This window comes from Pezoporus occidentalis, unplaced genomic scaffold (genome assembly GCF_034315485.1).
Source record: "Pezoporus occidentalis ecotype Australia unplaced genomic scaffold, CSIRO_AGI_Poc_V1 ctg23, whole genome shotgun sequence".
Taxonomy (NCBI): Eukaryota; Metazoa; Chordata; class Aves; order Psittaciformes; family Psittacidae; genus Pezoporus; species Pezoporus occidentalis.
The window spans coordinates 1288569-1314402 of record NW_026914180.1 but is presented as its reverse complement, the minus strand read 5'-3'; the positions used below and the strand labels follow the sequence as shown (position 1 = coordinate 1314402).

Genomic DNA, 25834 nt, shown 5'->3' with positions numbered 1-25834 from the left:
AAAAAAAAGAAGCTGAAGACATTAACTTACTGCCCAGCTCTTTATATATGGATACAATGGGAAATTGCAAAATGTATCCCTTAGTAAGAACAAAATATCATACAGACATACTTTGTTTCCTAAGTTACTACATCATAGCTATTTAGCTCAAATATCTACTTGTAAATTCACAGTAATTCTATGGTGAAGCCTCTCTGTGTACTCCAGCTCATAATCAAGAAACTGTATATACTGCATACCCTTTATAATCAAGAAACTGTATATACTGCATACCCTTTATCATCTTCTGCTTTCTTTCTGGCTATGGTTTGTTCCACCTTTCCTTGAGAAATGACAAGAGATTTGCCTCCATGAAGAGAATTTGGTGGGAAAAAGCGAGGGTTCTTCAAGTAATTCTGCCTTTTCTCAAGTTTGGCCAGGTAAGCACGCTCACTTTCTCTCTCAGCTTTGCACTTACTATCTTTCCAGGACAGCTTCTGTGAGGCATTAGTTTTCTTTGAAAAACAAAAGAGATCATGATGCAAAATTAAACATGGTAATTTTGAAGATGATGATAAAGGTATCTGTACATGCACAATTAAAGCCATACAGCATGAAAATTCATAGGAAATATTGTGTTTCGCTTTTCTTAAAAGATCAAATAAGTACTGGAGCCAAATTAACTAACGCATTGATATTCACCCTTTATTACAGGAACAGCAATAGACCTGATAGTTCTGACAGACTAAAACAGACCTGTAAAATGTACCTTACTTATCTTTTTAGTCTGGTGGCTAGAGTCTGGAGTTGAAAGAAGAGTTAATGTGCTTAAAGACACATTTGGCAGTCTACCAGGTATTTTCTGTAGATGTGCAATCCCTGCAGGCATCTGGTCCCACAAGCGTGAAGAAGCACGCTGTTTAAAAGCAAAAGTCTCTTTGATATAGCCAGGTTCTGATTTTCCTGCAATTCAAAGAAAAAAATAAGTCTATAAGAGAAAAAACATGAATTATAAGCAGTTATTCTAAGTGTAAGTGTATGAACTTATTTTAGTTTTGTTGATGGTAAAAATATACTTTAAATCTTCTAGAATTTATTTTGAATTTATAATATATTTTGCACAAATGAAGCTTAGTGCTTTAATAACAAAGCTTTTAGAAATACTGAGTAAGCAAGCTATATACAAAGAAAGTTATATGACCCTCAGAAAGCTGTGTTAATCTTAAAAGTGAATGGAACTTAGAACGTCCTGTTCAATTTACAAAAATATCTATATGATGGACTTACGAAAGTCAGGAAGTTGATGAAAACAGGATGCACCATCTAGTCCCATGTTCCTACTGTTAAGCAAACTCTGAGATGTTAGATTTTTGGCTTTGTTTGGAACTACAACGTGGAAAAAAAACCCAAACCCAAATCTCGGAACTTGTGACTAAGTTGATTACTCTGAAATATTTGCTTTGACTTGGTTGAAAAATGTCAGTTTAATGATAGTAAAATCTTTCACCTTGGCTCATAAGTCAGTAAAAGAAGTCCTGACATTGCACAAAAATTATCTCCATTTGCAAATTGAACTGATATATTTTCTAGAACCCCCCAAAAAGCATACAGTTTTATTTCCCTGAAAATAGCTTTTAATGTAACCACTTCCCTTCTCTGTATACAGGATGGAATTGCAGCTTTGTGCTAATGAAATTGAATAGGGGCAGAGCAGTCATAATTAATACAGTTTTTGTGCCAGATGGAAAGAGCTATGAACAAATGTGTAACCACCATTAAATTTCATGGTTAAGCACATTTAAACTCAATCATTTTTAATTTATCAATTTTAGTTTGACAATGTCCCATTAGTGGAATCTTATGCTTGTAATACTAGAGTCCCTTCTGGTTTGGCAGAAAAGTATAAAAAATATACTCAGACCTGCTACATCCTCCAATGATTCAATCATTATAAAATGTTCTAAAAAATCTGATTTATTCTCTGCTTTAGAAGTTACCTTTAGGTGCTCTAGTAGGAAGAGATTTTTCAGTGATGTAGTCTTCAGGGCAGGTTAAATTATTTTTTCTGAGAAGTTCATTATCCACAATCCACCTAAAACAGGATGCCACTGCAACAGTAAAACAAAGAAACAAACAAATAATGCAAAAGCTTAGTACACTAATACACTATCTTGATTAATACACTATCTTGATTCACTCAAAGTAATGTTGTCTTTATAATGCATCACCATCAGGTAGTATTTTTGGATAGAGAAACAATTTGGTATTTTAATCCCAAAACTTGGACATGTACCCACAATTCTAAATTCACTTCAAACCCAGCTATGCAACCATTGGAGAAACACCTAATCTCTGTTTGTTGCTACTACATATCAAGGTATATATACTGTAATAAAGTTAGGTAGTAAGCCATTAATTGCAAATTTAAAACCTTGAAAATGATCTGGTTGTTTAGTTTCTTGCAGCGTTAAACAGGTGTTACTTTACTTGAATCCCCGCACAAAATTCGTCCACGTTGCTCTATTGATGTAATGCCAAACCAAATACTCACCGAGTCTAGTGTCAGCCCTACTAGTGATTGGGCAAATGTGGCATTAGTCTCCAGGTACCATAAGCATGTATCAGGGAGAGATAGTATTTCCAGAATCCTCACCTGGTGGCAGCCCTATTTTGTGGAAATCTTCCCCCACATCTGCCTTCAGCACATTTAGGGCCCTTTCTTCTTCTGCTTTTGCTCGTGCCTGGGCCTGAATGATGTTCTCCTCTGCTCTGTCAGCTTCTCTCAGGCGGCACTTATGCTCATCAAGAAGCTGTCAGGGGCATGGGTGAATGTAGACAAATGAGTGTAATTTGAGCTGTTAACATCTCCTTACAGATAAAGGTTTTCTATTTGCCTTTGAGGGGTAAATATAGGTAGCTTGGTAAAACATTATTACTTTACAATCATAAACTGGCCTGTTAAATCCATCATTTCTATCATTTAACTTGTGCTGGGTAAGAAGCACTACTGTGAAAGATGAGGAGACCCTCTCAGGACAAGGAAAATGTCTTTTACCTTCTGTGGAACAGCAGCTCAGAACATGTGTCTACCAATATATTCATAAATGGCTCAAAAGAAGTACAAAACTTCAGACTTTTCAGCTCTGATAACCTTTGAGGGAGTATGAATGGAAAAAATACCTGTTGTTCAAATCATCCAGCAATAGCCTCTACTTTTATACACTGACACTACCTATCAGAGCAATGATTAATACAAGTATTTTGCATTTCTGCTGTTGATTTCATCCAAGACTCTCAAGCAGCATTGCAAATGTTAAGAGATTACACGTCATAGAGCACCACTAAGCATATATAAATAATATTTGCAGCATCTGGTTTCAAAATGCACCACATCAGAATAATTTATTATAAGATAGAAAGTCTAGTACCCTGACCAGCAGTTACAGGAGTTGTTGGCCAGTGGAACAGGGCTACTGGTTATACTCTGTGCCTGAAAAGCTCTCCAGAGCTGAGAACATCACAAAGGAGCATGTGGTGAATATTAACTTATATGAAAGGTTCTGTGGGAAACTGCGCTTGAGTAAATTTCCATTACAGTATCAGTTCTAGGACCACTCTCTGACTTTTCATTTTATCTTACGAAGTAGCAGTGAAAGCTAAACAGATCTCCAAGCCCTGACTTGCTTTTGACTTGTACCTTCTGTAGCTCCTCAGTAAAGCTCTCATGATAAACATTGTCTCCTCCTCGGGACTTGATCCAGTTTGTTTCCACATCTTCCCCGAAAACATCTCCAGTGTACAGGTCCCCAAAGATGCTAGCCAGCAACAGGGAAATGTCCTGAGAAAAGAAAATGAAGATGTTCATGCTGATGGCCAGAGACAGGATCAAATGAGATCCCTGAGCATGTGAAAATGGCTGGAATTAGTAAAGGAAAATGGAATTAGAGAAGGAAAAGTGGGGGAAAATGGGTGGGAAAGGTACCCAGGAAGGGCCATGAAAGGGAACACAGTGCATGTTTGCACGTGAACACTGATATGTGAAGGCATTTATGTAAGTGTGTGCATATTTGTGTGTACACAAGGTCATACATGCACACAGGTGGTGTGCCTGTGCTGGGTGGCTGTGCATGTAGGTGACGGTGGTGGTCACAAAAATCTGTGTGCACGGTTGTGTATGTGTGCAATGGTTTATGCAGGGTTGCGTCCATATGGGGCTGAGTGGTGCGTATGTGAGATACATACCCTGTACAGGGTACTATGTGTGTGTATACCAGTCCTTGCGTACAGCATGTGCTTGTGTGCCTCAGGGTGCATGCAGTGGTGTGCATGTGTGCAGGGGTGTGCATGTGTGTGAGGCTATTTGGGGATTGTCTGTATGTGTGTGTGGCTGTGTCACTCTGCAGGGGTATGCACGCATGCGAGGCTCCTTGGAGGGGAGCGTGTGTGGCTGTTTGGGAGGGTGTGTTTGGGGGGTGTGTGTGTGTCAGCGTGCATGTGTACATACGTGTGAGGCTGCCTGCGGTGTGTGAGTGCCGTGCAGCGCTGCCAGCTGCCTTACCTGAGTGCAGCGGTGGAGGCTCCGCTGCGCCATGGCAAGCCCTGCGCTGGAGCGGCCTTGGCCAGCCCGGGCCCTCAGCCGCAGCCTGGACGCGCCGCTGTTGCTGAGCGACCGTGCAGGCCGCGGGGCGGGGGAGCCGGCCCGGGGGCGGAGAGGAGGCACCCGGGGCTGAGCTCCGTCCGAGGGACTGGGGGGGGAAGCCCCACTACCCTTGCCGGGCGACCTCACCCCCCACACCCATGGCTGCCCTTCGCCGCCATGCTAGCGCTCTTGAAGGGCTGAGGGCGACTCCCCGCGTCCCTGTGAGGGTCGCACCCCACTTCTGCCCGCTCAAAATAGCTACTTTGTGTGCTCTTTTAAAGCAGCGGAGCTGTACGAATTAATAAGAAACGAAACAAAATGTTGACCTGAAGCCTTTGTGGGGAGTTGGGCTTTCCGGGCGGCCCGGCTTGCCCCTCCGCTGGTGTCCGGCTTTGCTGCAGGCCGTGAGGTGGGCAGCTGAGGGAAGAAGACAAACCCTCTCCTTCTTCTCCAGCTGCCACAGGCTGCTCGTCGAGGCAGGGCTCATCCCTGCTGCCGCAGCCGGGCTGCGAGGGCTGGAAGTTGGGGTAATTCATCATCAGCCCGAGAAGCCATGCACCTTCCCTCCGCCTGCAGGAGCGCCCTGGCTGTGTACGCCCGTTGCTAACAACAGCCGGCTGCTCCTGCTGCAGCGGGAAGTGCTCTCCTTAGAAACCACTGTGGCGCAGCACCTCCTGCTTATCCTGCCTCTTTTTTTTCCCCCTTTTACTGTGGGCCCCGGGGCTTCTCCCTTGCTATAAGGGTCATCGGGCTCCACTGGGGTTTGCAGGGGTTGGAAGTGGGCAATACCGCTGGCCTCTGATGGTACTTCATGGAAAATAACCATCACAAAAGCAATTACAGTTCACCAGCCGGTGTTGTTCCATGAGAAACAAGCAAAAGGGCTGGGGGGTGATTGAAAAACTGGCTTTTGTAGGTGAGCCTACAAAATGGGCTTTTGACTACGTTTTGTAGGGGCTTTTGACTACAACATGTTGTTGCTTTAGTTCACAGGCTCACCAAATTCTGAGTCTGGAATAAGACACTAAATTAGACTTAGAGGCACTGCTGTGTTTTCAGTTTCCCTCTGAAAAAGGGAAAATTTCCCAAGGGAAGGCTCGACGAATCTGCAATATCCTGATCTAAAGGTTAAGGCAAATCAGAGAAATCACTGACATCTGGCAAGGGTGGAACCAGGTCCCTGGGTTTTCCAACAGAAAAGGTTCACAGCTTTGTTTCTGTGCAGGCACATAAGTGTGTCCCTGCCTTTAAAAGTGGGTTGGTGCATCCAAATTTGGACAATTTTCCATATCAGAATTCCAACTTTTCTTATGATGTACTATTACAATTGATTATAACATCTGTTCGCTAACTTGAATGTTAATGAAATCCAGCATTTTTTTTAAGAATTCTTTCCCAGCCTTTAGGAAAGCCTTAGAGTAGTGGCAGTAAAGCAGATGTTTTTGTTTAAAATAGTAAGAGAGGTACATGAAAACTGGCTGTGGAAAAAACTTTCTGTGCTTTCATCTTCACTGTCTTTCAGTACCTTGCCAAGCAGATCAGCTCAGTTTAGAAGCTGGATTTTTCTTTTTTTCCCCAACTGCAGTCCAGAAATGCACTGTGAAATCTGGAAGTGAAGGTGAGATCCACCTGCCCAGTAGTCAAATGCAAGAGAGGGCTTAAACACTGGCCAAGAGCTACCAAAATTCTTTCCCAAATGTCATTTTTTGTTAGATCTCCATTTTTATCCCATCATCATTTACTCATATAAACTTAAAAAACTCAATGCCACTGTTCCCATTGTAAAGCTGTTATATATAATATATAAGACACATATTTTCATATCTTTCTATAAATGTGATGATGAGAAGGACAATTTTCATATATATCTCATCCTCTTTATTACTGTTCTAAGATATTTAACTTCCAAAGGCTCATGTGTGTAAGAAAAAAAAACAACCCAACACATCCCAAATGGAAACTTTAGCCTACATTTATAGATATAAATGTAGACACTTTCTCTGTCATGTATGACTTCTGCCTGACATTTTACCTTGTATTTCCTTTCTCTGCCACAAAAGGTTGGATTTTACGCGAACATTTTGATTTAGATTGGGTGTGTGGATCTGAAGAGACTCCTGAGGGCTCCACTTTGTATGCTTTTGTGCAGTGTGGAGCACAATAGCATTTCTCTTGGAGGAAACTAATCTGAAATCAAGCTTTCCAGGAGCTCACCTCATATGCTCCATCAGCTAATGGGCTCTCAATCTACAGTATCAGGCAAAAGTTAGTTTGAAATAAAACATCCCTAAATGTCTACAGAGTGGACATTTTTCCTGAGCACCAACGTTTTTCCACTGCAGTTCTGCTCCTAATGCACCAGGCCAGCCGCTATGGTAGACATAACCTAAGTCACACCCCCCCTTAGAGGGATCATAGATTCTGCTAAAGTCTGGGTTATTCCACTCTCAAAAGTAGTCTCTGTGTCTTGTCAGGATCATACTGTTTTTTCTATTTATTTTGTTTACACTCCCCAGGTGATCCTCACCTGGGTTAGGGTTTACAAGCATTCCTTGTTATCCCACAAGCACTCTCCAAAGCTCAGCTGTTGTCCAAAACCGTACTTGCTTCTGGTAGTAGCATGTTCAGAAAAGGCCCTTCCAATTGTAACCTTACAAAACCACCTGGCAGTCAGGTAAGTGGCTTGTTCAGGCATCCAGGTACCAAATGACACTATAGCTAAGGCAAGCTCAGCTCCCTTCTGTTTGTTAGCTAAGACCAACAGTAACGGAACATATTTATATCTAAAATGGCCAGATGTGATTTGAATGCAATCAGGGAGCTCAAGTACGGATTAAGAGGTGATACGTACATAACTACCTTGTAGAGTGAACTTACTTAAGTATCTTACACTTGTTACAAAACTAGCAAGCTCCATAGCGGTCTTATTTACCTTGCTCATATTTTATCAAAAGTATAGATAGATGTTACGACGTGTAACTCAGCAAGTATATTTCTTTATATATTTCAAAGCAATGGACAGCCGTGCTTGACAAACTATAATCTTAAATTATTGTCAATAGGTATTCCTTCAATGTATAAATATTAGACTAATAATAATAGCATGCTTTCACTAAATCAAAAAAACTTGCAGAGAGTTCATACATTTATCTTCACTGTGTCCCCAAAATCTTCACTAATGTTAGTGGACTTCCTTACTCATTAAACCCCACCCACTTGATATTTGAAAGACTTCTGTGACATTTTGAAATTTAGGACACTCTTAAAAATAAAAATTAAAAATTCTGCTAATGTGCTGCCCCCATTATATTGATGCAACAATATGGATTCATTTGAAAATGTGTATCTACATATATCAAATATAAATACAATGCAAATTATATATATGTATATAAAAGGATATGCAAAGAAGTCTTGGGCTATATATTGATTTTAAAAAATAAACCAAAAATCCATAGGGTTCAGAATGCATCAGTTTTGTTTTTTTTTTTTAATCGTGTTTTTTGATGTTTTCAGCACTTTCTGGAAACAGGGAAAGTCATGTACAATTCAGGCGGCATTCTTTACATGCAGGAAAGTAAGGAAAATGATGCAGTACTGTCTTTTACACTATTTCATAGATCTACATCTGGGTAGCACAAAATTATTTCTAATTCTTTGCTAAGTTCTTGGATTTGGGTTTATACGAAGCAATTCCCAGAAGTACGCTGATGAATGATTCACTTTGACGTTGCTGCCCTCCAGTGGTCTTACTGGGGCGTCCATGTATTCAGGAAACCCTTTAAAAACAATCATTGTATTAAATGTTTGTCCTGATCAGGCATTTTAGAAGGTAAAAATACTTCATCGCAATCTAGCATATTCTCTTGCCAGTATATTAGGTAAAGTGTGTTTATTAATTACACTGGAAAAGCTATATATTACCCTGTAATTATTGCAGATGCAGCCAAACAGGTATCACTGGAAAATGGGTCTCTTTTGCACATTAGCATGTGCATCTTGAAGAAGAACTAGAACCAGCATCAACAATCTACCCTTAAAACCCAAGTAAAATTTGCAGACATGGAAAATGGAGAAATAACCTTTCACTTTCAGGTGAAAAATGCCCAACAGCTCAGTTTCTGGAAGCTGGCTTTTCACATTGCACAGCTTCCTTGTCCTGCCAAAGGTTTTTTCTTCAGATGTCCTAGTTAGTTTAAGGACTATCTGTTTCTTACAGGTCTTGCCTTGATGGCTATACTTAGGTCATCTCCAGTTCTCCTGGCGACAATCTGAAGTAACCTGCAACTGGCAGTTCCACCTGGATATTCTTCATTATTAACATCTTGCATGGCGTTATTTTGTGGCTGTCTCCTGACATGAGTCAAACCTTTCACTTGCTTCCAGTGTACACTTCCTGACTTGAAGCTTTTCTTTGTTTCCCAGACCTCTCTCCTGTATCTACAAGTCTGCCCTTCACTAAAACATGTCAGTGGGTATTTGCTGTACTTCTGCTGAAATACTTAAACTGTAATTTCACTCAAGCCACATGGGATTTTACAAACCAGACACACCCAATATGTAGGAGAAGCATGTGGAAAATGCATACACAAAGGAGCCAGTCATTCCTTTCCGACAGTGTCTGGGCAGATACAACACTCTCTAATTAAGCTGTAAACAGGCTACGCCTCCACAAAGAGATCCAGCTGGAGGGTCCAGTGCTTCTGTGACACTGGGACTCACAAGCAGAGCAGAACAAGGGGATCATAATCCCCGCCTGCGGTCCTGCATCCAGCTCTGGGGCCCCCAGCATAAGAAGGACACGGACCTGTTGAAGGGAGTCCAGAGGAGGCCATAAAGATGATCGGGTGGCTGGAGTACCTCTCCCATAGAGACAGGCTGTGAGAAATGGGGTTGTTCAGCCTGGAGAGAGCAGCTTCCAGTGCCTAAAGGTGCCAACAGGAAAGCTGGAGAGGGACTTTTTACAAGGGCATGCAGTGATAGGACATGGGGGAATGGCTTTAAACTGATAAAGGAAAGATTTAGATTAGGCGTTAGGAAGAAGTTCTTCCCTGTGAGGGTGGTGAGGCATTGGCACAGGTTGCCCAAAGAAGTTGAATTTTTTAGGATTTTTTATCTGAGTTTGTCTCCTGCTCTTCATTCTGCTTTAATAAGAGCATAAGCAAAAATGTGTTCAAAGCAGATGATGATCCTGAGAGGCCCAGATTCAGACAGCTTATATTTAGTGTAAACTGTTGAACCCAGAATTCCCTCTCAGCTAGATGGCAGCCACCCGGGAGCACTGGGGGTGAAGTTTACAGGAATGTCAGCCCAGTGGAGAAAGAAGTTTCTAAGATGAACCTCAGGAGAAATGATTTTTAAATTTTACCTTAGCATTCAGTTCTTTTCACATCCCTGAAAACTGCTAATTTAGGCCAAGCTCCATACAGTATGTTTCCTGGCTATGTTGTTTCAGGAAGGTGAATGGGTTGGGCTTAAATGTATTTTTATCCCTTTATCCTTGGGAACTTGGGCATAGACAAATGACCCAGAAGGACAGCTGCAACAAGAACATCTTGCTCTCATCCCAAACAGTAATCTCAGGGAGACTGTTCACTTTGGGACAACATGAATGTGGGAGTGCTAAAGCTACTTTCAAAGCACTTGCAAGAGTAGGACGGGACATGAGTAAATTGATCACAGGGAACACAATGACACCTGTTGTGGATATCAGAGCAGGGAGTCTGACTGATGTCTTCCAGAGAAACAGGGCTCACGGCTGCTGCAAACTGGCCCTATTGGCAGAGTTGCCAAGGACGTGGCTTGGATTTCCTAAGGCCATCCTGGCCTCATTTTTGATTCTTGCTGCCCAAGTTTGCTCCAAACTGTGCTCCTAGCCTTGGAGGAAACAGTGTCTGTAAGAGTACAGTCAGGGAAACTCAGTATGAAAGAAAATCCACACCATTGGGATGGGAGGGTGGGTGAGGTGGTAATGTCCTGAGTGCATGCAGAGTCTGTCATCAGAAAAATGTATCGTTTCATTTTTGCTGGTAGGGAAAGATAAGGCCAGTGCAAGCCAAACCACCAGGCTTGCATATGCTTGCCCATGTGAACCCTGCAGTAGATCAAAGAAAGTGAGGAGGCAGCTTGGTTCACCACCCAGATGAACTGGTGCTTGCCTACAAAATCAGCATCTTCCTTTCTGCCCAAGCTAGCAGGACACATTCAATTGCACCCTTTACTCTGCCCAGGAGATCATGAAGTAAGGGATATATTGTTCCCATTTACCTTTGTTTATTGCCATCTAACTGGCCTTCACCTAAGGCACTGAGACAAGGGCAAAGAATTGCCCTAGTGAGGAGGTCTCAGAATGGATGCTTTTCTCCCCACTATGCCCTGCTGTATCACAGTATCACAGTATCACAGTATGCTAGAGATTGGAAGGGACCTCGAAAGATCATCTAGTCCAATCCCCCTGCCGGAGCAGGAACACCTAGATAATGTTAAGCTTATTACTTATGTTTGTATTATAACACCTGTCTAGGCAGGCTATTCTAGGGGCTATTTACATGATCTTTAAACATTTCAGGGCTTATTTCTAACACAGGAGCTTCCTTAGGATTCTGAGCAAAGAAAGGTTTCCCAGGGAAGGAAGGTTTTGCTCTCAAGACAGTGTTGCATGCAGTTGCATACATTTAGCTGTCTGTCATGTAAGAAGCTCAAGGATACATAACATTTTTCCCAGAGACTGACAGCCTTCTGGAGCAGCTGAAGGCCACCTGGGACATGACACAGCACTCAAAATGCCATGAAAATGTCTGTGTCTAGGCAGCCAAGTACTGTTTTTAAAGTCATTAAGTTGAAGGAGCAGCAGTTTTCTCCCCCAGGAGCGCCTAGACACTATCAGTGACATAGTAACAATCAAAGTATGCCCTGAAGATCAGTGACAGTTTAGCATGGAATCCATCACAGTGCCAATTTTGACCTGAAAACCACCAGTTTCCTACAGCAAGAAGAAATGTTTGCACTTTTGGGGGCTTCACTATATTCTTCATATTCAGCAGAAAGGGTGAATTCTTTTTTTTAATTGTATTTAGCCTTAAAAATATACATCCCTGCATCTCCAAAGTGCAGCTCAGAATTACCCCTGACACATCAGAAAGCAAACAAAACCCTTCAAAAGCTCATTTTAACCTGGGCTGCAGCTGGCACCTTGAAATTAAAAGCATCAGGTCTGAATCCTCATTGGATAAGTAAGAATATAAGAGTATAATATAACAAGAATATAAAGCATAAACCAGTGAGAACACGTCCCATTGTGTCCTACTGGTGTGTTCCTGTGCTGAGACACCACATGGTTGCAACACTTCTACGTGTTCAGTAAGCCACCAAAGCTGGTTTGTTGGGTTGTCTTCTGTTCTGTCAGAGCAGCCCTTTTTACCTTTCATCTAAAGAAGATCCACCACTGCCAGAAGCAGGATGTGTCAGCTACAAGTGCAATGTCTGTAAAAAGAGTAGATGGCCATAGGGATTCTTAACTTATCCTCCACCAAACAAGTGGCCAGAGAAACTGAGGAGGGTGAAGTCTGCAGAATTCAAGGATCACATGGTGGGCACAAGGGTAATTGATGGCATAATTTGGAGTAAGCGTATGAGGGAAGACCTGAGGAGCTTAGGGAGGTGCCTGAGGTGCCACAAGGTCAAAGGCAAAGGCCAGACCACAGATTCAAGGTTTCATCCTCTTGTTCTTGTGCAGCCCACAAGCTCATAGCTGGGATCCTATGAGTATGTATTAATAGCAGTCTGTGCTTTAGCTTCCAGGTATTGTTCCCACAAGCACGTCTGCATGCAGTTGCACAAACTGGGTGTCCTACAGTCAGAGAGGGTGCATGTCTGTGTAAAAGACTTTGCTGGTTTAGGTGCCCTACCGCAGGAGCGGGAAGGAAATGAGTCATTTAACCTTTTTTCTTTTGGTTGCATCAGGCTTGCAGAACTGAGGAGGAGGCACCAAAAAAGTAATAAAATACTTCCTGAATGGGCAACTTTTATGGTTCTTTTTGCACCCTGATATCCCCTCCTTTTTTTTCTTTTCAAAAATCCAAATAACACCACTGGCCAGAGGAATGTGGCTGCATTTGATTCAGTATGGATCAAGATTATAAATGACTGACTGATCAGAAGTAGAAATGCATGACTTTGGAAGTAGCTGTTGCACCTTTACATATAAACTTAAGTTCTACTTCGCATTTAAAGCAAAGGTTCATTATTCTCTTTGTAATAAAGATATAGCATACGAACTCAGACACACAACACTACCTCTCTGAAGGTACCTATTTTTAGGTACTTTAACATCTTAATTTAGTCTTTATTCTTTTCAAAGGCTTCTCTCTCTTCAGTGGCAGCTTATTGAACTGTGCTCCTAACTTTCATCTTATGAGATGAAACTAAATACTAGAAGAAGCTACATTAGAGGTTAGGAATACTCTTTTTGAATACATTTGATGAGATTTACATGTTCATCCATTTATTCATTTGGGAAATATGTTAATCTAAAAATTAATCTAGTAATAAACTGTCATCTTGTCTGATCTTTTTTTTTGTTGTTGTTTTTTGGTTTTTTTCCCTGTATGATTTCAGTATGTGTCTTTCTCTTCATCTCATGTCTGGCTTTTCAAACAGCATTGCTGATTATAAATTAACTCCAAAAAGGCTGGCCATTCATTAGTCCTCTGGGAGACACACAAATTCCTTGCATACTTTCTGCAATAGACATCTGCTCTGGAGATGTTAGCAATACAAGAATATTTTCCTGCTCTGCATGGATTGTTGTGATGGGGCCGAGGGAAGTCTGATATCACTGAGCTTGTGTGAATGTAGTTTTAACTCTTTGCAGTCATAAATAAAAACATCTTATTTGTAAAATCACTGATTACCTGTGTTTCACACTCTGGAATCACAAGATCTTCATGTGTGGTTTAAACTCGTGGGACAACTTACACAAAATAGCATTTTCTGGAATGTAGACATACTTCAGACTTTCCATGTTTTCTGCGCATTTAACATTCACATGAATTGGTGCTGTGGTTTAACCCTAGCCAGCAATTAAGTGCCATGCAGCTGCATGCTTACTCCCCCTCCCCAGTAGGGGATGGGGAGGAAAATCTGGGAAAAAAGGTAAAAATAAAAAAAAATAAAAAATGTAGCAATAACAACAGTAGTAATAATAGGGAAAAGAGAGAGAGGAATAAACCCCAAGACAGAAATGTGATGCACAGTACAATTGCTCGTTACCTGCTGACTGATACCCATCCCATCCCCAAGCAGCGACTGGGGAGTCCTGTTCAATTTCCCCCAGTTTATATACTGCACATGAAGTGCTGTGATATGGAATACCTTTTGGCTGGTTTGGGTCAGGTGCCTTGTCTCTGCTCCCTCCCAGCTTCTTGTGCCCCTCCTCACTGGCAGAGCATGAGAGACTGAAAAGTCCTTGAGTTACAGTAAGTGCTATTTAGCAATAACTAAAACACTGGTGCGTTAACAACATCATTGTTCTCAGACTAAGGCCAAAACACAGCACTGTACCAGCTACTGGGAAGAATTAACTCTATCCCAGCTGAAACCAGGACAAACAATGAAAAACCAGGCTACAATGAAAAAAGCTGCAATTAGGTAGTGATATCAACAATTGCATTTAATCACTGTGATAATCCCAGTCACAAAGAACTAAGATAACCATTATGACATTCATCATCAACCTTCCTCCATACTTAACTTCTATACTCCAGTGCTATTGGTGCAGGTAAGAAGAGATGTGTCAAGCACGTAGCAAGTGATAGCAGGTGACTTGGCCTGATGACTCTGGTTTTTCAAGATCAGAAATGAGCTTGTGAACCTGCACATCAGTGGTTGTGAAGCTCAGTGTCTCAGCTCTGCTGTAATCTGGGATATATGAGAAAGAGCCGTCAACGGATAAAGGTGGCAGGACCCTGGGACCATTCTTCCATTGTTCTTTCTACAGTGATAATAACTCCAAATAATGTTTTCATACCAGTAACCTAGTACATTACTAGATTCCCCAGTTAGGTCACTGTTTCTCATTCATGTAAAGCTAACTTCATATTAATGGCCAGACTTAGTAAATCATTCACTGAGTTGTAAATCATATGTAGCTATCTCGTATTGTGTGGCTGATCCATGCTGTTTACTGATGCACTGAACTGAGAAGCTGATAAAATGTATGCATGACATTTTCTCATTCACTGTTAATAGATGAGCTTTTCATAGCTTTAAAAGAAGACTATAGGGTATCCTCCCCCCAAAAAATAATTATTGCTAATAAGAGTTTAAAGCTAAATGTACTTTTCTGCACAGCTCTCTGGCAAAGACATTTTCATTATCCCAGAATCAAAATATCTTAAGTCAGGGAATTCAACATTACAGGGCTCACTTAAACCTAAATTTGTTACAGCACAGAAATGCACAGAAGTTACACTCAGACACTCATAAATCTATCCTGTAGTGACAGAAAATAGGTAAACAAATATGAAATAAAACTTTCAACACAAAATTAGTGTGACAACAGAATTAGTGAGATGTCTAAATCATATCTACCACTATTGGACAGAGGTCAAATTACTTAGGTGTCTCCTTTATACTGAAATTCCTAGAGTTATAATGAACTTTTTGGAACAACTAGAAAAATCTAGGTCTTTTATTCCTGAATTTTATGCATAATCTTGCTTTTTCCTCTGTTTTCATATAATTTTTCAGTCTGAAATCAGTGTGAGACTTGCTGAGCTGGTAACTCTGTCTTTAATTGTGACCAATATATTAATAGATGGCTCTCTTGACTGTTCTATTGCTTTATTTGGTGGTTAGAGCGGCTCCTGATTACTTTTACTAAGTGGAGGGAAAACACTTCCAAATACTTAAGATATCCAGTGTCAGGCAGGTGTATTTCTGGCTTAGTAAATCAAATTTATCTTCTGCTCAAGCAGAAACACCTCATTAATTTTAATGGGACTTGCATAGGATTATGCCAGCAGCAGGTTTAGTTTTACATATCCCAGCATCTGTTGCTTCTTTTTGACGTGACCATGTACCGCTCTCCTGACTCCTAACTGTTGCAATAAATGGATTAAATGCAGTTGTATACATCAACATCATTCAGTCTGAAAATGTTTTGGCACAGTATTCTGTGGTGATAAGCAAGGCATCTGGCTGCCCTATCCATTCAATAAACTTTATGATACTGTGTTGTGTTAATTCCATTCCAGCCTAATTTATAAACTACCATGAATTATTTTGTACAGTGAGTTGTCCATAAACCCAATAATCTCATAGTCCTTGGACAGTCATAAATCCCATTCCTGAGGTTTTCCCAGTTTATCTCCTAAGGAAACCTGATTTCCAGAGGTACTGAGCTCTGACAGCTGAGCCGTGAGGCTGCTTTTCCCCACACTCCAATGTGTTTCTTGCAGGTGAAGGATCAGCAGCTGCCAGAAACCCAGAGAAAAATTTGTCAATAAGTAAACGCTGGGTGTAGCAGACTCAGTGGCAGGATCAGTCCTTTGAAACCCAGATCTAGCCCAGGTAGGATGAGCAATGTGTAATCAACAAGAACTGTGTCCACCTAACAGACAGTACTGATAACAGAAGAGTAATGATACCTTTATAAAAGATGAGTCATCAGGGCGACTGGAAATGGGCATCCAAAGTAGGGCCCCAAGCAGTTCCCAAAATGTAAAAGGCAATTGAGAATTTTACATTTTGCTGTCCATCTATTATTAACTGATTTACAGGACAGTTGGATGATCTGAGGATGGTAAGACACCCTATCTAAAATAGTAAACAGACTGGGAAAAGATATGAAAAAAACATTTCAGCAAATAGCCAGATTGTAACAGAAGTGTCTGAAAAATTCCAGTCCCGCTTCTGCATTGACATGCACTCTATTTAATATGACATTTTCTTTTGTGCTGCTTTCAGTAATCCTCCTGCTGACAAAAAAATCCAGACACATGTCTGCCAAAGCTCCCTGCTGGCCATATAACCCCCAAATGCTTCTTACACTCCTGCTGTGTCACAGCAATGGAAATCCTGAGCCGTTTTTGCAAAGCAAACAAAGCACTTTGCTGTTATCTTTCGGAGAGGAGGTAGGGAACATTTCTGTGTGATGAGGAGGGTGTGTGTGAGAGTCTGAAAGGCAGAGGGAGCCAAGAGGCATCTTCTCCATAGGAAATACTTGGTGATCAGGTGATGTAGCATTCCTCTGAGATGAAAAGCTAGTCCTTCCATTGCATACAATTAAATCAACATTTGAGTCATGCTTCCGGAGTGGAGATAGGTAAAGTGCTTTGCTTTGGGTTTGCTATGATTTATGGTTCACTGCTGGATTGAACCCTGTGAACATTTTTTGCTGTGAACACTGCAAATGCTGTTTGCTGCCTGTCCTGGGCTGTGTGTGCACAAACAAAAGAGGAGAAAGCAAAGGGGTGCAGGTGTCTGATGAAAAGAGAGCTCTCCTTGACTTCCTATAACTCCAGTTCAGCTGATGATCTCAGCACCCCTACATATGGACCTGTTGGAGGGTGTGTTACAGAGGGAGGCAGGCTTCTTACCCAGCCTGGCTGACACTTAACTCTTTCCAAGCTCACTTACGTAGCTACAGAGCAAGTGGGTTAATGAAGGTGTGTTCTGTGTTGAGTTCTTCACTGTGAGGGTAGTGAGGCACTGTGACAGGTTGCCCAGAGAAGGTGTGGATGCTCCATCTCTGGAAGAATGCGAGGATGCAATGGGGCATGATACAGAGAAGAATGAATGAGTTAATATAATGCCATTTCCCATCACCACTTTCAAACCGCCCTTCTCTACTTTTCCTCCCTTATAAAAACCGTAATGTCCTCATCACCTCAGCTTTACTGGAGTTTCCAGTCTGGCTGACTCAGCCACCAGCCTCCTCTACACTCCCCCCAGTACTTTTCCCTATTGCCTGAAAGGATGAATTTTGGTGGTGTTCTCCAGAAATCCCGCTACCTTGAGGCTTTTGGGGCTGTAAAAGGAACCTCTTGGGTGCCTCCAGCTGCTGTTCTGCTTGCCAGCATCCTACCTTGCTGCCAGTTTGCCCCTGTCTAAATCAATGTCTCCTTGTCTGTGGGATTGCAAAAGGAATGCTCCTCCCTGAGTCCTTTGGAAATTGTTTAGCAGAGATGACAACACCCCTTCCTCCCTCTCTCCCCCCCATGTTATGCTGGTGGCCTTGAGACAGAAGAGTAGTCTTTTGAGGAGTCACAGGATGAAATCTCTCCTCTTTTTTTCCCCTCCACTTGTTTGGTTTTGTTAGCTTTGTACTAGCATGAGGAGTTCTGCTATATTAGGGTAGTTTTCCTTGGGTGGTGGCAGTAGCCTCATATTTGTGGACTGTAAACTATCTGAGAGCAAGTCTGGGCTGTTAAAGGAGCAACCCAGTTCCTGGCAGGGAGGGACAAACAGTCTTAGTCCTAAAGTATTTTTCATCGTGTCTCCTAGATTTGTTATCATTAGAGAGGGACTTTCCCCTTCTGTCAGTGGTGCTGCTGGCTTACCGCTGCTGAGGAGTGAGGGCTTTGAATCTGCCAACAACTCCATCCATTAGTTGCATCAACGTAACCTAAATAACAAGAAACTGAAATGAACAACAGCAAAACAATAACTGAAACCCTCCCTCAAACATTCAAGTGGAGGGAAACTTTATTTTTGCACACTGGATTCCCTCTTTTCCTCCTCGTTTGCCAGCATTGTCTTCCTGCTCTTAAAAAAGTACCTCATTCAAGAGTAGAGGACAGAGTGGAAGAAATCAGTTCCACTCAGTAAAACCCTCAGGACAACGTAGTTTTTTCTGTCCCACTATCTCAAATGCAAAACTTGTAACTTCTGCTTTTAACCTCATGCCTCTGCGAGTGTTTGTGGTTACAGCTTCTATGTCTACATTGGCACTTTGCGACCTGCTTTTTCTTCTTTCCCCTGAGAAAAGAAATATGCCCCACTACTATGCAAAAGCTCTGTAGACCCAGTCTCTGATCAGTGGTATCTGCTTGAGGCCCTTTTCTTGCTTTGAGGTACCACGAAGGACAGATTTGCCGCACTCGGCGCCTTCTGGAAATCTTGCCGGAAAGGAGAGGAACGTGATAACGTGCCAGAAACAGGAAAAGAAGCATCGTTCTGAAGCTGCAGCGGTAGCGAAACGCGGGAGGCTGGGCCAGCGGTGAAGACGCCAGATCTCAGCGGGGAGGAGCCAGGGCCAGCGGCGCTGGGGTTCGGGCGCTCCCTCAGTCGATGCGCCGGGCAGACGGCGGTGTGCGGATGCGGGAGAGAAATAAATGAGGAGTCATAGCGAAGACCTAGTATTTCTAGCCAAGGGGAAGGAGCAGGCCTCTCGGAAGGGAGCTGACGTTGGGGATTACTGGAGCAGCGGGAGCTGAGCTCACGGTTCTGGCTCCCACCCCGGGCCAGCGCTAACTTGTGGGCACAGCTGCTTCCCGGAGCCCTTTCTGCTGCTGCTGCACACCGGCTTACTTTGCAGCAATGGAAGCGAATGGTACTTTCCTCGCTTGTAACAGTAAGTCTGTAGAAATATCCTTGCGTTTCAGCTCTCTTATCTTGTCCAAGAGCTTTACTATCCCTCCTTTCTTCTCTCCTCTGCCTCCCCATTCTCTCATTTGGAAGTAAGGCAGCACAGAGTCGGTATTACAGAGAGATACGACAGATTCTTCTCTGTAATAGGGTTAGCTGCGTTGGTGGGAAAGGTGTCATGGCTGGGTAAGTGTCCGCAAATCCAGAAAAGTTGATACAAATCTCCTCCCCTTTATGGTGAAACTGAGAGCGGGATGGTTGCTCAGCTAAATAAACTCTCTGGGCTCTGGTGAAGACAGCAGAGCCAAGATAAATCACCTCGGCTCAGGGTCTGCCCCCAAGACTCTATCTATAAATATTAAGTACAAAATAAGTAATGTTTCTGCAAAAGAAGTCCTCTCTGCCCTTTAGGCAAAGTGGTATTTAAGAAGGTTTGATTGGTACCAAGACTGGGAGGCTTGCCTTACAGACAGGGTAATGAAATATCTCTTATTCCCTTGTATGACTTTAATAGATTGCTTTGTTACCTCTTCGTTGTATTTTACTTACTCTGATGAGCAGAAGGAACTCAGAGCTGTGATAGCTACAGATTGAAATGGGATATTGTGATCCCACAGAAATGGGAAGAGGCTACAGTGCCTATTTTTATTTCATGAGGTAGATGCTTTCTTACTATAGATGAGCTATGAACAAAAATAAATCAATAGAGCAATAAGTGATTGACCATAAACATAATCAGTTTAGCATTACCAGGAGAAATGTGAAAAGATTCCCACAGGCTCAAGTTTTCCTAGATGCTAGAAATCTGACAGGAAGGTGAGACAGAGGTTAATGTTGTATTTGTTGTAGGTATCTCATTCATTCTAGAACCACTGGGGAAATAAAGCTAAGAAATACATCTGGAACTATTGAAATATTTCCTATTCTGGCCTGTGGGTCATTTTTCAGTAAATATTATTTAGCCTTCTGGGGTTAAGAGCCAAGAAGAATTCAGTGGCTATTTGTTAATCTGTTTTCTTCTCTCAAGCAGAAAATACACGATACTGAATGAGCCAAGCTTTTAAAAAAGTATTTACTGAAATTCCTTGACACATAACACACACAAGTGCCAAAGTCACTCTGAATGCCAGACTACTTAGACAAGAGAAGTTGCTCACGTTAGTTTGTTAGCAGAATCAGACTTGTGCAAAGTAGTTTGTAAGACTATGGTGACAGGTACTGTGGTTTGTGATATGTTTTCTCTATGGCTGTATGTATGTATGTTGAAACTCAATTAATTCTTTCAGTTTCTCTCTTCCTTTTTTTTTTCCAACATAGATACAGCAACAGCTGTATTTACCATGTCAGAATTAGCCACAGGCACATGGCTCAGTCTCAAGTAAAGTATGTGACAGTAAGTAGGAGACACCTGAGATATGTTCTGGTAGCAGAAGTGGGTATTACTATGGATGAGAGTCTCCTAAAATTTTATATAGTTTTGTTTGCTCCACATTTGGATAGAGATCTAAGTCCTGGGAAGAAAACTGAGCGTGTTCCCTTGTCTCTGCAGAGCCGGAGTAGCTGCTGTGATTTAGTGGTCTGTGCCTTGTATTTTGAATGCGTGAATTCAGCTGGATGGGCTTCTTGTTGCCTATTTTATAAAGAGTCATCCACATTTAGTACGCAGTGAATCTGCTAAACTCCGTGAGCTATTAATAATCTTTGTCTTGAATCATGAGTTAGTTTGATTCTGAACTGGGAGCTCTTGTGCTCACACAGAGTATAGAATAGCTAATTTGTACTATGCATTGTTCTTATATGTTGACTTTTTCATCCAAGACACTGTGTACATTGTGCAGGGAATGCCACAGCCCTGTTACGGAAATGCCCTTTGCCACAGCCCAGGGTGAGAATCAGCAGGGAGGGTTAGTAAAATCTTAGAAAATAGGCCATTTCCTTGTTTCTTCTGCAGCTAGTCCTGAGCATTAACTTCTAGATTTAAATTTCCAAATGAATCATCTCTACCTGCCCTTCTTAGCTGAGAGCACTGAGGAGGCTCCTTCTGGGCTTCAGCCACCGTGGGTGGAGATAATGTTAGTTGGGATCAGCCCTGGTGACTTTGATCTCCTTTCCTACAAACAAAATACTCCTAGCACACCTCATCTGATGCAGGTTGTGCCTGATGCTTTTCATGGGAGTTTTTTGAGCCATAGTGTTTCCAGTAGTGCAGGAGAACTTGCAATACTGACACTTATCAGAACATTGAACATGCAGCTTGTTCCATTACAGGACAAGTAAAATTAATTTGGGGTCTTTTTTCATTTTGACACAAAAGCTGCTAAGTTTCCAATCTGAGCAATGTCTGTTAGTAAAATTAAAGCCCGCAGTGAGTTTTGAGATTGCTGCTCGTGTGCAAACCCTATCATCAGGCCCAAGAACAGATTAACTGGGGCAAGATGTGGCTCAAAAGTAGGTGACTCAGGGAAAGAAGATACTTGGGGAAAAATAGAGTTTAATGAGGAAATGAAAGAGGAGGAAGAAGGAAATGCAGTTGCTTGGAAAACCGCTGCGTGTAGCAGAGATGAAAGGATACAGCCATCTACAGGGAAAAGCAACTGGGAGAGGTATGTGGGGAAGAGATGGTTTGTGCAGGATCTGGAAACTCAGCTGACTGGGTAGGCAGATGAGGGAGACAAAGGTGTCGATAATTTGGGAGCAAAGTATAGTTTCCTTTACAGGGAGACTGAAATATATAATTGGGTATTTATGAAGGAAAGCTGCAGACAAATACTTAGTGATTTGATCATTCAGGGTGGGATTCAGCTGCCTAAATGTGGGTCTCTGCAAGAAATGCCAGGTTTTTAGAGATCTAGAGAGATGAATTGTACTCTGTCTTCTCCTGGCCTCTTGTTCAGTGCATGTTAAATAACTAAATACTACAAGACTAACCCCCAGGCCATGTGTCTACTAGGTCTTTACAGTGGGTGGAGGGTCTCAGTCCTTACTCAGCCAAGCCCACGAGAACAGAAAGCTGCAGAGCCTTGTCAAACGTGGAGGTTTCTCTTTTCCTTTATGCAGGTAGAGAAGATTTTGTCACAGTTTCTTCTAAACCAAGATACTTCCACACCTTAAATAAGCCAGTTTAGACAATGTGTGTGGGGTCATTCTCACACCTCAGGCTGCCCCTCATACAGATGCCTTTTAAAGCCCTGCGTTGAGATAACCACACAAGTCTTGTTTGCTGTATTTGGCTAAAGTTAGAAGTGATGAAATTCCAGATAAATCACTGGGGGGGGGGGGGGGGGGAATTAAATAACATATATATGCTCCCCTAGTTTTGCATAATTCAATTGTGCAATTTAATTATTGCACAAATTTTGCCCTGCTACAGAAATGTGACGAGTGACCTGCACTTTGTCTGTAGAAGAAATTTCAGCTCCTGAAGAAAAGGTCAAGAAAAGCTGTTACGGGATCTTAAAAATAAAAAAGCTCAAACCAACCTACAGTTGACTTTGGTTTTATGAAAAGAACGTCCTCATCAGTGTGTGCCCAGAAACACAATTTAGAAATTAGGCAGCTAAGCTGCCAGAGTGCTTCTGGCTGTGGCTCCTGGTCCTATCTATCAAGTTGATAGCCTTCTTTTCAATTACTTTCTTCACGCTCTTTTCACACCAGCGACTGGAAAAGCTATAATTTACTGCAAGCCAGTGTTTGTTTTAGTGCCTCTCGCTCTGCAGCCAAATCTCTATATGCACTGTAATGCAGGGACCATTGGAAGGTCTGAACCAAACCTTCAGTCTGGTTTGGTGCAGTGAACTTCAGTAAGGTGTTTTACCTGGATTTCAGTAAAAACACAGGTTTTGATGGGTCACAACCTGGGCACAGATCCAAGCTCCCTTTGAGTGACCCAGACTGGCAGAAAGATTTATGAAGATTTTCACAAATAAAGGTCACAATTTGAACTGCGTATGAAATGTCTGAGCAGGCAGCCTGGCTTCGTCTATACAAACCAAAGCCAGGGCTCTGCACTGTTTAACTGCCAGCACATTCCTCAGCATGGTTTTGATCCACAGCAAGCTAGCCCATAGCATGATCTGGGTGATGGCCTGGTCCTGCAGCCCTTTGCAGTAGGCGGTCTGGATCTAGCCAGCCACTTTTCGGGAAAGATAGCTGGGCTGGGCAGTCTGGTCAGACCAGGGCTGGAGAAGTGACCATTCTCCCAGAAACCTTGCAGACAAGGCGAGGCAGCCAAAGGATACAGAAAGTGGTGCTGAAAAATACTGGGCATGGTGACAGCACTGTTGTAAATGCACCAGAAATCTGCCCATCATAGGACTTCTTGCCAGCACACCAGCAGAGGAAGGTTTTAGGCAGTGCTTTGAAGGGCAGCCACAACATGATACCTGGGGAGAACTCCTGCTGTATGAAACTTTAAGGTCACCCTGTCCCGGCTCAGCAGAACCTCTCAAGCACCCCGGAAAGGAAGTAGAGTTGGCAAGAAGAACAAATGTAAGGAAGAGAAGAAGGTTTGCTGATGCTGCCACAGGCTCTGTAGAGAAGCCCATTCTCAGTGTCACCACAAGGTGGAACTTGGTACATACCACATGCACCAGAGATGCACCCACTGTCAAGAAGCAGGAGCATCTTTGGCCAGAGATGCACCAATGGTTATGGTTGCAGCATCCACCCCCTGGTCTCCACTCCCCGGAGGAAGCAAGGAGAGGAGGGATGGTGTAGAGGAGTCACTGACGTTTTCTGTTGCTGGTGAGAAACTGACTATTCTCAAGCTCTGCTGTGCCAGAATGGTCCTCTGAGGATGTGAGGTGTGACTGGGGACAATAAAGCTGAGAACAGTGACTGGGGACAATAAAGCTGAGAACAGTGACTGGTGTCCTGGAGGTAGCAAGGAAGGAGGAAAGAGTGAGGTTTCTATATGTGGGATGTGAGAGGGCATGAATGAAGTGAAGAATGGACTCCAGAGGGAAAGGTAGGGCAGGTTGGACCCTGCAGACATGGGACTTTCTGTCCTGTTCTGGCAGGGTTTCAGCTTGGTGACAAGTAGCCATTGCTGGGACCGCACTGATTCCAGGCACGGGCCTGCCAAGGAGCTGATATAAAAGCCAGGTTGGATATAATTATAGGGTGGTGACAGATGACAAAACGGGCATCTGCAGAGGCACTTCACAGGTAACATCGGTGATTTGCAAAAGCACTGCAGAAACCAACTAAATCCCTTTCACTTGGTGAATTTTCTGCTTTTCCAAACAGCAGCCTCTGCCCAGTGCTGCAGCCGGTTGCGCTCATTTCCAAGCAGTTGCTGCACTAACAATATTCCTCATACTAAGTGTGCAAAAGCAATCCTCAGACTTTAGTTACGACCAAGAACTTCGTGTTCTGAGTGTTCCATCAAGTGACAGAAGGTTGTCATGTTACTATGTGTCAGCTGAACTATAGCTTTCCCAAACTCTCATGGATTCTGAGTTCACCTGGACTGAATGTTCTCATGTTTGCTGAAGCCAAGGAATGTGTAGGGGTAGACACTGCAGTTCGTTAATGAGCAGTGACACTATGACTGTGCTATTACTCTTATTAAAATAATTCTATTGAATTTCACTGTGAGGCAGCCTGGGAGGGAAGATGAAATTAAAATGTTTCTTCAAAGAATGGCGTAATGTAAAATAGACGTATTTTTTTCTTCTGGGCAGCAAATACACAGCAAGGGCACAACCTTTGGCCTCTTTAGTGGGAAAATCTCCCCTTAGCATGATATTTGTTATTTGTTATGTAACTGCCATAGGCATTAGCAGTAATAATAAATAATTTACATCATGTGCATGATGCAATGGGGAAGTGGTGAGGTCATCACCAGCACAGGTGTTTTCATTCCAGGCCCAAAGTCTCACAAGTCTGGGCAAAACGGCAGCTGACTTCTGTCACATCACTTGTGTCAGCGTGGTGTAAAGAGACTATGATCAGCATTAGGGTTGCACCACTTTTGGTATTGCCCAAACACGATGGTGGAGGGAGAACAAGTCCAGCCCTAAAGAGCTCAAAACCAACCTGCTTCTTCCTCTCTGAAGTGGTAATAGTGTTTCCTTAGCTCCCTTAGATAAGGATGTAATGGAGATTAATTCATTTTGGAAAAGTGTCTGAAGAGCAGCCTGTGCATTAATAGTTTTCTCACATAGACCATTTCCTACCAGACTCTACAGCCTTTCTATTTCAAGTGTCTGCTTCCTGGATATTAAAGCTAACTTTAGGACCATATTCTGACATCCTTGTTCACATCGATTTACATTTGCTCAGTGAGTAATCCAGCTGGAATTGATAGGATAATTAGCACAGCCCCAGTCCTGGGCATGGGGACATGAATAACTTCCCTCATGTGACTGGTGCCATTTATTTTGGTCATGTGGCTAAAATTGCATGCTTGAGTGTTTGCAGGCTTCAGACCCAGTCAGGTGTTGCCTGCAGTGAATAAGGGCTAGAGAATTTTTCCCTAAGCCATTTGCAGGAATCACTTCCTCCAGTGCCAGAGCATGACACAGCAACATGTAACACCAAAAAACAATGCCATGTAACCCACAGTGTCACATTTACCCCTCAGGCTTTGTCTGCAGGATGTGACATTGTCTTTAAATGACCTCA

General features: G+C 42.5%; 2 protein-coding genes across 2 annotated transcripts in view; one reads left to right on the top strand and one right to left on the bottom strand.

The window, feature by feature from the left end:
- DLEC1 (DLEC1 cilia and flagella associated protein) overlaps positions 1 to 4727 on the bottom strand; it is a 41639-nt gene extending 36912 nt beyond the window's left edge. Inside the window, exons 1-6 of the mRNA XM_062621377.1 lie at positions 4538 to 4727; positions 3677 to 3817; positions 2633 to 2789; positions 1977 to 2087; positions 749 to 942; positions 274 to 494 (exon numbers count right to left, since the gene is read on the bottom strand). Coding sequence (XP_062477361.1) covers positions 274 to 494; positions 749 to 942; positions 1977 to 2087; positions 2633 to 2789; positions 3677 to 3817; positions 4538 to 4570 — 857 coding nt within the window. The 5' untranslated portion in view covers positions 4571 to 4727. The remainder of the gene's footprint in view (positions 1 to 273; positions 495 to 748; positions 943 to 1976; positions 2088 to 2632; positions 2790 to 3676; positions 3818 to 4537) is intronic.
- A 14121-nt stretch (positions 4728 to 18848) lies between these two features.
- The window catches only part of PLCD1 (phospholipase C delta 1), a 55367-nt gene continuing 48381 nt past the window's right edge, over positions 18849 to 25834 (top strand). The window contains exon 1 of the mRNA XM_062621368.1: positions 18849 to 19193. Coding sequence (XP_062477352.1) covers positions 19160 to 19193 — 34 coding nt within the window. The 5' untranslated portion in view covers positions 18849 to 19159. The remainder of the gene's footprint in view (positions 19194 to 25834) is intronic.